The sequence below is a fragment of the Cygnus olor genome, chromosome 5, assembly GCF_009769625.2.
Source record: "Cygnus olor isolate bCygOlo1 chromosome 5, bCygOlo1.pri.v2, whole genome shotgun sequence".
Classification (NCBI taxonomy): Eukaryota; Metazoa; Chordata; class Aves; order Anseriformes; family Anatidae; genus Cygnus; species Cygnus olor.
Window position 1 is genome coordinate 10,210,303 of NC_049173.1, and position 13,716 is coordinate 10,224,018.

The 13,716-nt window shown below is 41.5% G+C and overlaps 1 protein-coding gene across 1 annotated transcript in view; it reads right to left on the minus strand.

Annotated features, from left to right (window-relative positions):
• KIF26A (kinesin family member 26A) overlaps window positions 1-13,716 on the minus strand; it is a 100,264-nt gene that overhangs the window by 27,392 nt on the left and 59,156 nt on the right. Inside the window, 1 exon segment of the mRNA XM_040558424.1 lies at window positions 2,781-2,964. Coding sequence (XP_040414358.1) covers window positions 2,781-2,964 — 184 coding nt within the window.

Here is a 13,716-nt window from a genome sequence, read left to right on the forward strand (position 1 = left end):
TTAGGCAGCAGTGCGTGCCTACAGCCCAGAAGGCCAACTGCACCCTGGGGTGTATCAACAGAGGGGTGGCCAGCAGGTTGAGGAAGGTGATTGTCACCCTCTGCTCTGCCCTTGTGAGGCCCCACTTGAAGTGCTGCATCCAGGTCTGGGGCCCCCAGCATAAGAATGACGTGGATCTGTTAGAGTGGGTCCAGAGGAGGGCCACAAAACTGATCCCACAAAGAGGGCTGGAGAACCTCTCCTATGAAGACAGGCTGAGAGAGCTGGAGACCTTATAGCAGCCTTTCAGTACTTAAAGGGAGCTTATAAAAAAGGAGAATGGGTTTTTACATGAGCAGACAGTGATAGAACAAATGGGAATGGTTTTAAACTAAAAGAGTGGAGATGTAAATTAGATGTTAGGAGGAAATTCTTCAGAGCGTGGTGAGGCACTGGCACAGGCTTCCCAGAGAAGCTGTGGATGCCCCATCCTTGGAGATGTTTAAGGCCAGGCTGGATGGGGCCCTGGGCAACCTGATCTAGTGGGAGGTATCCCTGCCCAGGGCAGGGGAGGTGGAACTGGGTGATCTTCAAAGTCCCTTCTAACCCAAGCTGTTCTACAATTCATTGAAAAATACAAGGAAAAAGAAAACCAAAAGGAGTGTAAAGCGAAAATCTGTTAGAAGAGGAGGGACCAAAAAGTAACAGCCTTTTTTTTTTAAAAAAAAAAAAAGCTACATTGTTGGAGTTGTTTTACGGGTAAACACTAATTTATCAAGTTGCAAAAGAGGAATGGGTAAAGAGATGTTTAAGAGGTATTGTACATTTTAAACTATGGGTAAGAGAAGATGCCTTATTACCTTATATTTTGGGGAGCATTACAAGTAGTAACTAGCAGACCCCGTCACCACTGCATGCTCTAGATCTTAACTCAAGAACCAAAGGGCTGATGCTATTAGCAGAGTGCTCTTATCTCTAGCACAGCACTTCACAGCACTGTGCAGGGGTTTTCCAAATGGTGGTCAACAAGTATGCGGTGAGAAGTCCACAGCTAGAACTCTGGGCCCAAAACAAACAGCACCTTCAATAACGTTTTCAGCTTACACAGCAAAGACATCTGAGGGTCAGACAACTGCCTGTTGATCCATAAAAGTCACCCACACCGCCAGCACGCCATATGTGGACATATATATATATATATATATATATATTCCATAACGAAGGAGAAGATCACACAACTGAGCAGGTGGGCATATCCCTGGTCTGTGGGTTGGCACAAGTTCCTGACCTTCTCCTTTGCATTCTGGTAGAGCTTTTCCCTTTGAAAGCCCTCTTCTGTGCTCACTGATGAAAAAGGTAGGTAGACCACACGACCCAAGGCATATAATCTTCTACCATCTGGGATTATTCATTTGATCTTCACTAGACTTTTTGATCTTTTTGAAGACACCGGATAAACCAGAGTTTTCTACATGGCACAAGTCATGGAGATAAACTCCACTGACCATGCCCAAAGCGTAGGAAAAATGCTAGAGTCCCTAGTTTACACATAGCTGTAAGCACATGAGTGTGGTGAGGTACAGAGACAGTTCTTTGACCTGCCAACACGGGGAGATATAAGCATGCTTTAAAGGTCTTCCTAAGCCAAAGAGCCTCAGAAATGCACTGCTCCATCATTCCTCATGTCATAGCCAAGTGCTAAACCTCAGGGAAAAGGGGCAGGCACAAGTGGGCTCTGCCAAAATATACACACAGAAAGGATATTCCTTAGCAAACTCTTCTTTCACCTGAGAACCTGTACATTACTGTCATGTTTGCTGCATTCCACCACTTAATACTGCACCCTTTTTTCTAACACACTTTTAAACACAGGAGCAGAAAATACAGTTTCATCGGTACTTCCACCTGCTTAAAGATAGCATCAATTACAGCTTTGTTTTCTATTTATCACAAACTCACTGGCTTAAGAGAATACAGAGTATTCTCTGAGAGCAACAGTGTCAGTTGCAAGTATTTAGGCTGATGATCTCTATGTTAATGCTGATTTATATGGTTAGTCAAGGTGCATGTTTTAGCTTTCCTGGGCACATTAGGTACTTCAATTCTATCTTCAAATGCTAATCTCTTGTAACCTATGTAAATAAGTATTCAGACTCTGTCATGTGGGTGATTAAACAGTTATAAATATGAATAAAGCTCTAAGTAATTAGGTTGTATTTTAATTAATTTTAAATAAAATTAGCATGAATGTTACAGTTTGAAAGGTGCTGAATTTCCCAAGCTGGAGAGACATCTATTTCTCTCCTGCTACTTGATTTCCACAGAATTACTTCTGGTTTACACTGACATGTGAAGCAGAGGGAAACCAAGCACCCTTGCCAATCTCCTTAATTCAAAGCAAACAGACAGCACCAGCAGCTGAGCCTTGCCGGTAACAGAGACTACTTCTGACAAAGGTGACACCTGTATGTGCATTGGTTTTGGACCAATGAAGTCAGAGAAATTCTGTCTCTAACTTGAACATAGGGAAGGACAAAACAACCTTTGTCGATATTGCTGTCAGTGATGTTAACTGGCTTCAGTGAAGCCAGTACGTATGCACTGAATCTGCTCTGAGACTGCAAACATTTTCCAAAGTCAACAAATAACAGCTCTCAGGCACATTCAGACAGATGTGCCCCTCTCCCTCTATCCCAAGACCATTCTCTTGAGCTTATCCAACCTTGTTCTAGGCTGAAATCTTCCAGCCCCATTAGAATTGCTCTATAAACCTATTTTAAAAAAATTAAATCCAAAATTACCTTTCCAATGCCAGGGTTGTCCTTGATTTTGGACACAGCTCTCAGAAGGCATGGTGGTGCTGGGGGAGGACAGAGCTGCAGGATGCCACTAAAGTTAGTAGCATAAATAGAGAAGTCGTGTGTGTGTGGCAGGGGTGGATGGTATTTCTTTCTCTTCGAAGACAGGTTAAGCTTCTGTGCTGCTCTGTATAAAAGTAATAGCAAGAAAGGACAATGTTACTAGGTGTTAATGGCAATCTGGACCAGACAAACAGATGTTCATTGGCATCATTGCCTGTTTAACACATCAAGTCATTGTGTTCTAACCTGATTTCATAAGGAAAAAACATCAGGAGACTAATAGAAGGAAATTTGGGTAGAAAAAAATACAGGCAAATTATTCAGTTAATTTCTCCCTCCACAGAGGTTCAATTATAATCTAACTTCCCCTCTTCCCCCCAACAGCTTAACAGCTGAATCCTAAAATACTAAAATCTCACTGACATCATAAAAAGCTGAAATAATCCCCTTGTCACTGGCAGAACCGCATGGATCTTACTGGTGATAAGATTACAAAAGTGATGCTTTGTACGCTACAAGTTACTCAAGACACAGAATGACACTCCAAGTCAGCTGAGCCTAAGATCCTATCTTGTTGGCTGCACTGAAAACCCTTAGATAACAGAGAATTTCCTTCAAGACAGATTGGTTTTTTCTCCTCAATTCCATTCTTCCACATTAAAAGGGAAAGCTATTACAGAGACAAGCTTTAATGTTCTAAATGATAATGATCCTGCTTTTGAAATGCAGAATTTCAAAACATAAAAGATGAAGAAGAAGGAAAAATTAAAACATGCAATTAAAATTGTAACATTATTCCATATGATTAAGAATAGGAACAAAATCATTTTTTCTGCTGTTCCCCACCAGCAACACCAAACATAGCAAGAAACAAAACCAGAACCTGGACTCTGCATCAAAACCTGCATGGGACAAAACACCCTGCAGAGGTGCATGGAACAGATATTTGTGTTAGTGACACTCACTGGGCAACTGAGGATGGCAGTGATGGTGAAATCTCAGCTCTGTCAAAGCCAAGGAGAGTTTTGTCACCTGAATGTATGTGATTTGACACTGACAGTAGATAGACCACCCTCAGACACATATCATAAAAGAATCCAACATGCTATTCTTCAACATCATTTTGAATGACTGTTAAGCCAGCAAAAATGCAAAGTGTTATATTACCGGTATCTGTGGGTGACCTGAGACCATGCCACTGATGCCAACAGGTCTTCAGTAGGAGCAAAGCACTGTTCTAGCCCCTGCTTGCAATATAAAAGCCTTTCCCTTTGGATAAATCAGTTTAGAAGTATATGACCAGAAAAGTCTCTTTATACAATGGCTACTTTGTATTTTCATCATGCCCTTCAGCCCAAGCTCTCGAAGTACTTTTCAGTGATAATGAACTGGCATCAGTATCTGTGAAGTATTATAATCGAAGACATATGAAAAAACTAAGGCAGCGCTTTGCTGTCATCCCCAATTCAGGGTAAATCTAGACCCCTAACCTTGCCAGGAATGTAGTGATGATGCACCCTCAGGCTGCCTCAGTTTAGTAAAACGATCAGAGAAGGAAACTCTTCTTTCACTTATATTTATGGCAGGTCAGAAGCAAAAAGGAGCACAGAGCAGGAGGGCACAGTTGCTTCCAGCAGCACTACCTGCTTCAAGTGAGTTACAGTACAAAGAACTGGTTGTGTCCAAGGAACAAAATTACTCACTTAGGTCAGGATTACACAGCTAAGTACAAGGGGCAGGAGTCAGAATACAGCTCTGCATAATTCCCAGCCTGAAGCTCTACGTTCCCCGACCTGTGTGTTACACTCCTTTTTCCTTCAGCAACATCAGGAGCTGTGGACCCCCAATGCGCTTCCTTCTCCCTCTTCAAACACTGCAGTATTTAGAAGAGCACAAAGACTTGTGTGATGAAAAGATGAGGCTCTACTTCCAAACTCAGAGGGAGCCAGAAGCCACTATCTTGTGAGGGACAAGTTGGACTCTTGCCTCTGAGGAAAGAAACAGCTTTTGACTCCTTCTGCATTCTGAAACCAGCAGGAACTGTATCCTATGGTGAAGCAAAATACTGCAAGCATGAATTTACACAAAACTTCGGGCTTTCAGTGGCAATGAGAACTGATTTCACTGCCTAAACCCCCAAACCCCTTGCTAATACCTCTTTCAGTATGAAAACATATGCCTGAAACAGGACACCAGGCAAACAGTTGCACAACTACACTAGGGTTGCAGCTGCACATTAAAACCGTAATGCCTCCTAAATATGCAGCTTTATTGTGCAGAAAAGTGTCTCTAACTGTTGGTACTCTCATTGTGGAACTCAAGACAGTCATTACTTTCTCTCTCCAAGTACCAATTAACAATTGTGGTTATTATTTAATCATCTTGTTGATTAATATGAAAGGTAACGTTTATTTCCTTGTTTACATGCTATGATCCCTTGTTGAAATGATAAAAACTCCTCAAGAGAATGTCTTCAAAGTGCAATCAAGATATACATTAAAACCTGATGAAATAATTATTCCTTCAATAGATCTGGCTGAAGGAGTTCCTCTGGGAAACATGTAGAAGAGAATGGGATACAAAGAACAAATTTACTCAGGATTTGTTTATTCAAGCACCTAAGCGCTAACCGTCAGTAAGCAAATGCACCCAAAAAGGCCAAGCTAAGCAAAACACAAACAAATAGAAGTCAGCCTTATTAAATATAACATCTCTCAAAATAGCTCTAACACAGCTTTGGACCATTTTAAGATGACACCAAATCCACTACTAGTTATCTTAACTTCCCCACCAAGGCAGACCACCTTTCAAACTGCTTTACTTCCATCAGGATTCACATGCTTTCTAAACCTCCACTGTTCAAAGGACAGTGCCATATGCTAGCTAAAGCAATCAACTGCTATTGTGCTGATAAATCCTCTTCCTATGAGTCTGGAGTGCCACGATGTACTGAGGAATTTGGCAAAGGGACTGCAGATGTCCATGTGGGATAACAGGAAACCGAAAAAGCAGAGGAACTGAAGTAGATGTTGTAGAAAATAATTGCTGCTTTGACAGGCAACAGGCCAACAGCACTAATAACGATGTATGCAGTTCATATTTGAAAAGCATCTCTTCTCAAGTAGCAGTGCACAAAGCTTAATTAAAGCTCTCTGTGTTTGAATGCAAGAATCACTTTACCTGACATCAAAATGGGGTTGTTTCTCATCACAGACATCGTGCACTAGCAGTACCAAACAGCTTGTTGGGTTTGTTTGTTTCCTAAAACAGGAAAGTTAAGGAGCCACTGGCAAGAATAGAGCAACTGGTGCAAAACAAGATATAACTATCAAACTCTAGACTGTGAATATGAACATAAATAGCTGTCATCTCCAGTTCCTATAAAAATCACAGTCAGTTCTTTAACTGTTACAAAAGCCAGCTGGGCAGCAGCCTTTATATGCTGTGCTTGGACTCCTGGACTGGTCCAGGCAAACAGAACCACAGAAGGGCTCATCGATCCTTATGCACTTCTTGCAGCACCAGCAATATACTTGGTGGTATCCCAGCCAAGTACTCATTAGGCCAAAATACAGGCCAGGCTGGTTTGGACATGGGCCCAACCAAATGAAACAAAATCCAACTGCAAAAAACTCCTTACTTCAGTAAAAATCATGAGAATACATACTTAAAGGGAGCCACTGCGGAGACACTCCAGAGTGCTGGGTTTCCTACAGTCCTTATCCAACAACCCATTATTGAATCTACACCTGAGTTTCCAATCCTTTTTTTCTCCAGCATTCCTTTCCTCAGGTGGAATTTGTCCCATGACAACAGGCAAGGCCAAGCTCTCGTAAATTGGACCCTTTTTGTCTAGCACCAGAAGGGCACAGATCGTACCAGACCACTTTCTGTAGATGCTGTGCCTATTTGCATCTCTTCCTCAAATTTAGTCTCTCACATAAGGCCTTTAAATCCACCTCTCTCTCCATGGTAGACTGCCTGAACTCCTGCATTATCAATTTTTTTTCCTCGCAGGGAAAATTATGACCACTAGAGAATAGGATGCAAAACTTCAGCATTACAGTAATTTGTTTTTCACAAATACACATTTTCCACCTACCTTAGGTTTTGCCCATTCAACCTCCTAGCTCACTTCCATGAAGCATTCTTGAAAAGAAAACTAAGCCTTTCTCTCTTATGCCCCCTTCCAATTAAAGCTTCAGAGACACCCATGTATATTATTTTTACTTCTAGCTGTGAGATCTACTATCTACATTTTGCTTAACTCTTTCCATCTCTAATAGAAGACATCTTTTAAGATGCTCCGGAGAGCTCTCTTCTCATAGCTAGGTGTCATGGTAGAAAATAAAACTAATATATGGCACATGTAGGAGCACTCAAATATCGAATGACAAGTGACAGTCTGTAACCTGTTCTTTAGCCCAACACAATTTACAGATTACTAGATTTTCTGCCATGCATGGATGAGACCAGTGAGGAAAAGCATGGCCAGATCAATTACATAATGCTCAGCACCTAGGGAATAAGAGTGTGCAACAACAGTAGCTACGAAGCCTGCCCATTAAAAAGAAAAAAAATGAATTTTTATTTTAAATTCTGTTTGTGTAGTTAATGTGACATTTCAGATATTCTGTTGTACAGCAAGCTGCTTCTAGCTTACATTCCCTGTTCACGTTCTGCACATTATAGCTGTGAAAGTAAACAGCACAATTTAAATCCCTAAAGAACAGTGTTCCTTCTGGGCATAATTCCTCCATGAAAAAGAAAACTAGAATTTAAACTTTTACGACGACACAAACTTACAGAATCCCACAAAGTGTTAAGCAAACATTTATTAAGCTACATAAGGAAGAGTGATGCAAAATATAGTCTGAGACACACACTAGAAATGAGTTAACTGAGACAGATGCAGAGGGTTTAATTGACAAGGTGGGCTTGCAGACAAACTGACACAAGTCAGAAATAGAACTGGGAGTCCTGCTTCCAATTAAGCTCCACTGACAAAATAATAAAAGAAAACTTCTGCACATTCATTTCAGCATGAGCCATTACATATTAACATAGCTTTAGCATTATTAGCCAGCCTTATCTTTCAGAGATCGCTGTCATTATTCATATTGTGAGAATGCTTAGGGGTTCGCCAAGCAGGTCAAAGCCAAAGAAATGTACAGTCCAAGCCTTAAATATCCTGAACTTGAGTTTACTCGAGGGTACACTCAGGAGTTTTGGCTTGACCTTGACAGATATCTCAGGACCAAACCTTATCCTGATTCTGAACCCTACACAAAGTTTGCAAAATTCTGGGTGCAGGTTTGCACTGGGTATCAGTCTGTGCCCTACAGCAGGACTCTTCTGAACTTTCCCAGCTCCCAGCCCAACATAGCCATCACCCCTCCATCACATAACCAAGCCTTTCCCACTGCAAGCCATCTCCAAAAGAAGCAGTGGGAAAGTCAGTCTGTCATTGTACCTGCAGTTCCAGTTATTGTTTCCTTAATTACTCATCAATACAGACAACAAATGGACGGATGTCCTACAATACACCCTGCAGCATTCTGTCCCAAGTCTTCCGCAACTCACAGAATAAACTTGGTTGGCATTATTACTTTTATTATTGTTATTACTTTTGATTTGTGGTTCTAAAATTAGAAAGATAGCACAATGAAACAGTACAGTTGCTGCCCAAAACTCCGTGCAAACTTAAAAATAAGCAAGGTATCAGTTTTCACTTACAGCAGGCAGTTTGGATAATAAAATCTAGTTCAGAATGAGCCATTTTTAAACAGAAAGCTGGGAATGTCTAAATCTGTCATGAAGGTCTGGAAAAAAATAAAAGACCCCATCTCTATTTCTGTAATAAATTTTGTCCAAGGCATCACTTATAAAATATGAAATAAGTTTTTAGATTATGGCCGGTTCTTCCCCCTAGAACAAGCTTAATAGGTTTCTGTGATGCATGCATAGCTTCAGCAGCATGTTCTGACTTTCCCAGTTCAGTATCATTACACAAGTACAGCACCAAACCTTTGTTTGCTTAGCTGTCCCAGCAACACTGTCCAGAAGCACTAACAGGAAAAACAACTGATGTTCCTAATTTTGGTGGCTCCCTTCTTCAATAAATAACTAGTTTGTCTGGATCACAATGCACAGCCTCAAACAATGGCATTTTTATAATGGTTGATGGTAATAAAGTTTCAATAGAAAAACGTCATTCTAAAACATTCCAAAGTATCAAAACACGTCTAATATTGTGAGGATATTACCAAGCCAACCTTATGAAAGAAAGCATGTCCAGTGTGAGATTAAGCTCATGCTTTGCCTCTTGCACATGGCATAAACTTGCAATTCAGGCTCGAATTTCAGCCTCTCACTTGAAGTGACCTCTTAATTTTCTCTTACTATCTCTTATTAAAATCAGCAAGGCAGGAAAAAAATATATCAGCTATGTTAACATACTAGCAACATCATCTTCTACACATTCTCCATGGTCCATCATAGGATGAACTTCACCTAATATATGCCCTTTATATATTTCTCCAATGTGTTATTACAAACTTCAAGGAAAGCAAGTCCACAGCCTCCCGAGGCAGTCAGTTCCAGTTTTTACCTATTCTTACTGTTAGAAAATTCACACCTCATGTCTCTCATCAATCTGCCTTGCTGGAATTTATGTTCCTTATTTCCCCCTTCACCTCCCCAGCAGACATGCAGAGGAGCTTATTTCCTTCTGCTGCAGCGGCTGTTATCTGTGTGAAGACTTCTGCTGTGCCTCAGCCTTCTCTTTTCCAGACCTCAGGCCTTCCAACGTCTTCTAATAGGTCAAGTTCCCTTGATTTCTGATCACCCTTGTTGCTTTCCCTCTACTCTATTCACATCCTCATCAAGTACAGAATCAAGGCCTAATGGACAGGTGAGCAATAGCTGAAATCCACCTGAATTCAGGCACCACACAGAAAAAACAGGCAAAGCCACTTTGAGATGGACTGAAAAAGACCTCTGGAAGATGACAAGTTAAAACAAACCCCTGACGTCAGAAGAGCTTTCCCATGCTGTACAGACCCAAGAGTTGATGCCTCTTCTAAACTACCCATTACTATTTAAACAGAAGCAACCAACCAAGCCCACTTTCAAAGCATTCAAGTGATTTGCATACAGGAATCCAAGAAGGAATTCTCACAGCTCTTCCCTGTAATTTTTTTTCCACGTTTGAGAAACACCAAAGAGCAGATCTTGACAAAGAGCTTTCACTGACTTACATTCCAACCATTGTTTCCACCCTCCCAGACCATCAGTTTCTGAGGTCACTGCTACAAAATTGTCATGGGTGGTGTCAGCTCCGTATTCTCCTCAGCATGCAGATTTAAGACACTTCTGGCCAAGGAACATTTCTTCAGCAGCTAGAACCAAGGATCAGGAACTGATGTACATACACAGCAGAGTAACAGCTAGTCACCGCAGCCTGCCACATACCATTTCCAGCTCTGCTCACTAATGATGTTAAACAAAGCAAGAGCAGATGAACATATTGCTGTACTTCTATGCTCGCTGTTTACAATTGTACCATATGACAAACTGCTGAAAACCTGTGTAGGTTAATCTTTATGTAAGCAAGGCTGTCAACACCTAATATAGAAATATGTCAGCTCCTGGGTCACATACAGCATAGATAGCTATGTATTGAAAAGCTACCTGAATGCCAGCAATGTTGTCTCGCTCTGTCTAATGAACTAACTGAGCTAAAGCAGGCAGAACCACATCAATCACATACCTTAGGCAAAAAAAAAAAAGTTGGACTTATTTGCAAGCAAGACCCAGACTCCTGAAACAGGTTGAGGAAAGCAAAATTTTACTCTCATTTGTATTCTATCAAGAAAAAGTAATAAAGCCATTTTTTAAACTGAAAAGTAGTGAAACAGAAACAATGTTGCTAACTAGCCATTCATTATTAAAGTAATTACTTAAATAGATCATTTAACATTTTTCCCTGCAATACCAGCTCCCAATATATAGAAAGAAGCCAGTATCAAAATGACTTATCAGGCAATAAATTATTTTTGTTACAAAGGATATTACACTCCATGCTATTCATCAAAAACAATCTGGTATGGAAAGCAAAAGCATTCTGCTCATTCAGGCTGCTCCAGGGAAGAAGCAGGCACATCTGTGATTGGAAGGGATGAGAGAGAAAAGGCAGCACAGGGCTAACCCAGGGTTCGTCTGAAGCACGAGGTTCAGGCAAACGTCACACAGGAAAGAGAGGGACTGAACTTAGGTCCACATAATGCAAGATATTCTCATTCCCGGTCACATATCAGGGTCTGAACACAAGGTAGCATCCGTGACTGTAGAGCCTCCATTAAAATAAAAGCTCTGGGGACGGTTATGTTTTTAGGTTACCTGCCTTTACCCCAACACACCATCCCCACAGACATACCTTTCTCATCACCTCCATCTCCACCTGTTGCACATCTCAGCGAACATCTAGAAAATCCACAGACAGGACATCCCTCCTTCAGCCAGGTTTTATTTAAGATACTTAGCCAAAGGCTTGACACCTATAGTGCTAGGCAAATAGCTTCTCAGGGGGGCATTTACTTATTCCTAGTGTTGGAGTTAAATGGGCACTGACAGCACTAAATGATGCAGTGGAAACCACCAAAGTTGTATGCCCACACAATGAGTAACTTTAAACAGAGGAGGGACACACGGGCTTCTTAAAGCCCAGCGTTCCTGTGATTTATTTAACTGACTTCAGTTCTGAAGCAGTGCTTCTCAGAGGTATAACAGGCTGAAATTGCAGCACCATTTAAAATAGCACTTATCAGGAAAATGTAAGATGCGTGTTCTCCCATCACTGCCGATAGAGAGATTTGATTATTTGTGACCCAAGGATTCAAATTTCAGGAGAAACAAGCAACTCCTTAAGACCTGCTGGAGATGTATTACCAAATAACGTTCTGAAGCTTGCCTTGGACTCCAACTAGCTTCACTAATAACATTTAGATTAGATTCATTTTATGCCAATTAACTTCCACTGAGTCATTTCTTTCCAGTAAAAACTCCACAGGGCACTGCTTCTCAGTAAGTGAGCTCCACAAGTAAGTGAGGACACAAAAAGCCCAACAAAGCTGAAAGCAACCCCAACGGCGATGGGCAGAGAAACACTAACCGATGCTGAGTGAGGTACTGGCTAAGCGCTTTGAAGTGTCCTGCCAAAAAAAAAAAAAAAAAACACCTTCCATCCTCTGACAGGAAGAATTAGGGAAATTTTATAAAGATGAAACTCACTGCTACTGAGAGAGAATATGAAAGTACTTCCTGAGCGATCTTGTAGTCGGTCAAGCTCTGCAACTGTAGTGCTGGTGCCCTATTTTGCCTTGACCTTTCATGTTTGCTGTGAGTGATAATGCAGAGTGTCTCATTTTGCCACTAGCACAAGCAAGCAAAGAGGCCTAGCTCAGAACACAGCCAGTGTCGGCTGAAAATCCACCTGCCCTACAAACCACAACCAACATACAGTAAACCAAGTAGCAGAGACTGCAAGTCAGCCACGAGAGCTAAATACTCCAGTAAGTATCAGCCTGATTTCACTATTTCAACTGCTAAATCTGTCTTGTCTTAATAAAGCATTAAAATAGTTAAGTGTGTTACTGAAAGAGCCTGAAAGTCCCCAATAAAGTTGTGAGACAGGTGCAAACTGTCAAATTACAGCCCCACAGGAAAGTCGCCGTTATCATTTTACCTATGGAATGCCTCATTCCTGCTGCAGCAAAACCACCAGTGCAGCTGCCACGGCCGCCAAGCTGGGGAGCCCCAAATAACAGGGTCGGAACAAGCACTGATGTTCAGGAGTCCAGCAGCCAAAGCAGCAGGCGGAGGGGAAGGGCTGAGATGGGGGAGGTCAGAGAGGTGTTCCTCTCAACAAGCACAAAGGACACAAAGCAAGGGACAAAGGGAAAAGTTGGCTGAGGCAGCTAGATAACATTGAAATGCCACATATTCAGGTAAACTGCAGGTGCATTCAGCTATGGATGAATGAGAAAATACAAAAAGGATCATATGAAAAATATCTAAATGAAAGGAAAAATATTAAATTCAGGAAAGCAGAAGATCAGAGACAGGACAATAGAAATATCTGCATGACTCCAGACAAGATAATCCATAAATATCTAAGACTTTCCCCTAGTTTAAAACCCCTTCCACTGACCACCATCTATCCACACACACACGCACACTCTGTCAATCACTGTCTCTATAAATTCAAACTTGGGCAGCTCTGAAGGCACAAATTCTGACCTACCACATATTTGTGAGCACATCTGTAGTAAATTATTCTGCTTTGCTCTTCCTCCTGGGCATCACGAACATCTCAGAACATAGAACTAATCCAACACTCAACTGCTGCAATAGTGTCATAACAGAGCCACCTAGAGCAGCTCAAAAAGTCATTTCATCTCCTGGTGGGCTGCCTCTGGTGCTCCAGAACCTCCCATATTACCCATCGAGGCACTCAGGGTCTCCTCCCCACTCTAATTAGCCATATTAATTAGCTATATCCCAATCTCCGATCTACTGACCTCTGGGACATTCTTCATGCTTTCAGCAGTGCTCAGCTCAGCAGTACCGATGTCCAAAACTCTACCTTTCCTCTCTTCTCAACTGCTTCAACTTCTTTAACTCCTCCCTTTGCTGAACTGCAGCTCTGTCTCATCTCTGTTTGCCTCATCAGTCTCAGTCTTCACAAACGAGCTCTTCATAGCAGGGAACCTGGCTTACCATATGCTGATAAAGCACTATGTAAATGTATGATGCAGTATTAGCAATGATACCAGTAATGATGTCCTGCTCTTAAACATGCTGCTCTGAGAGTCAT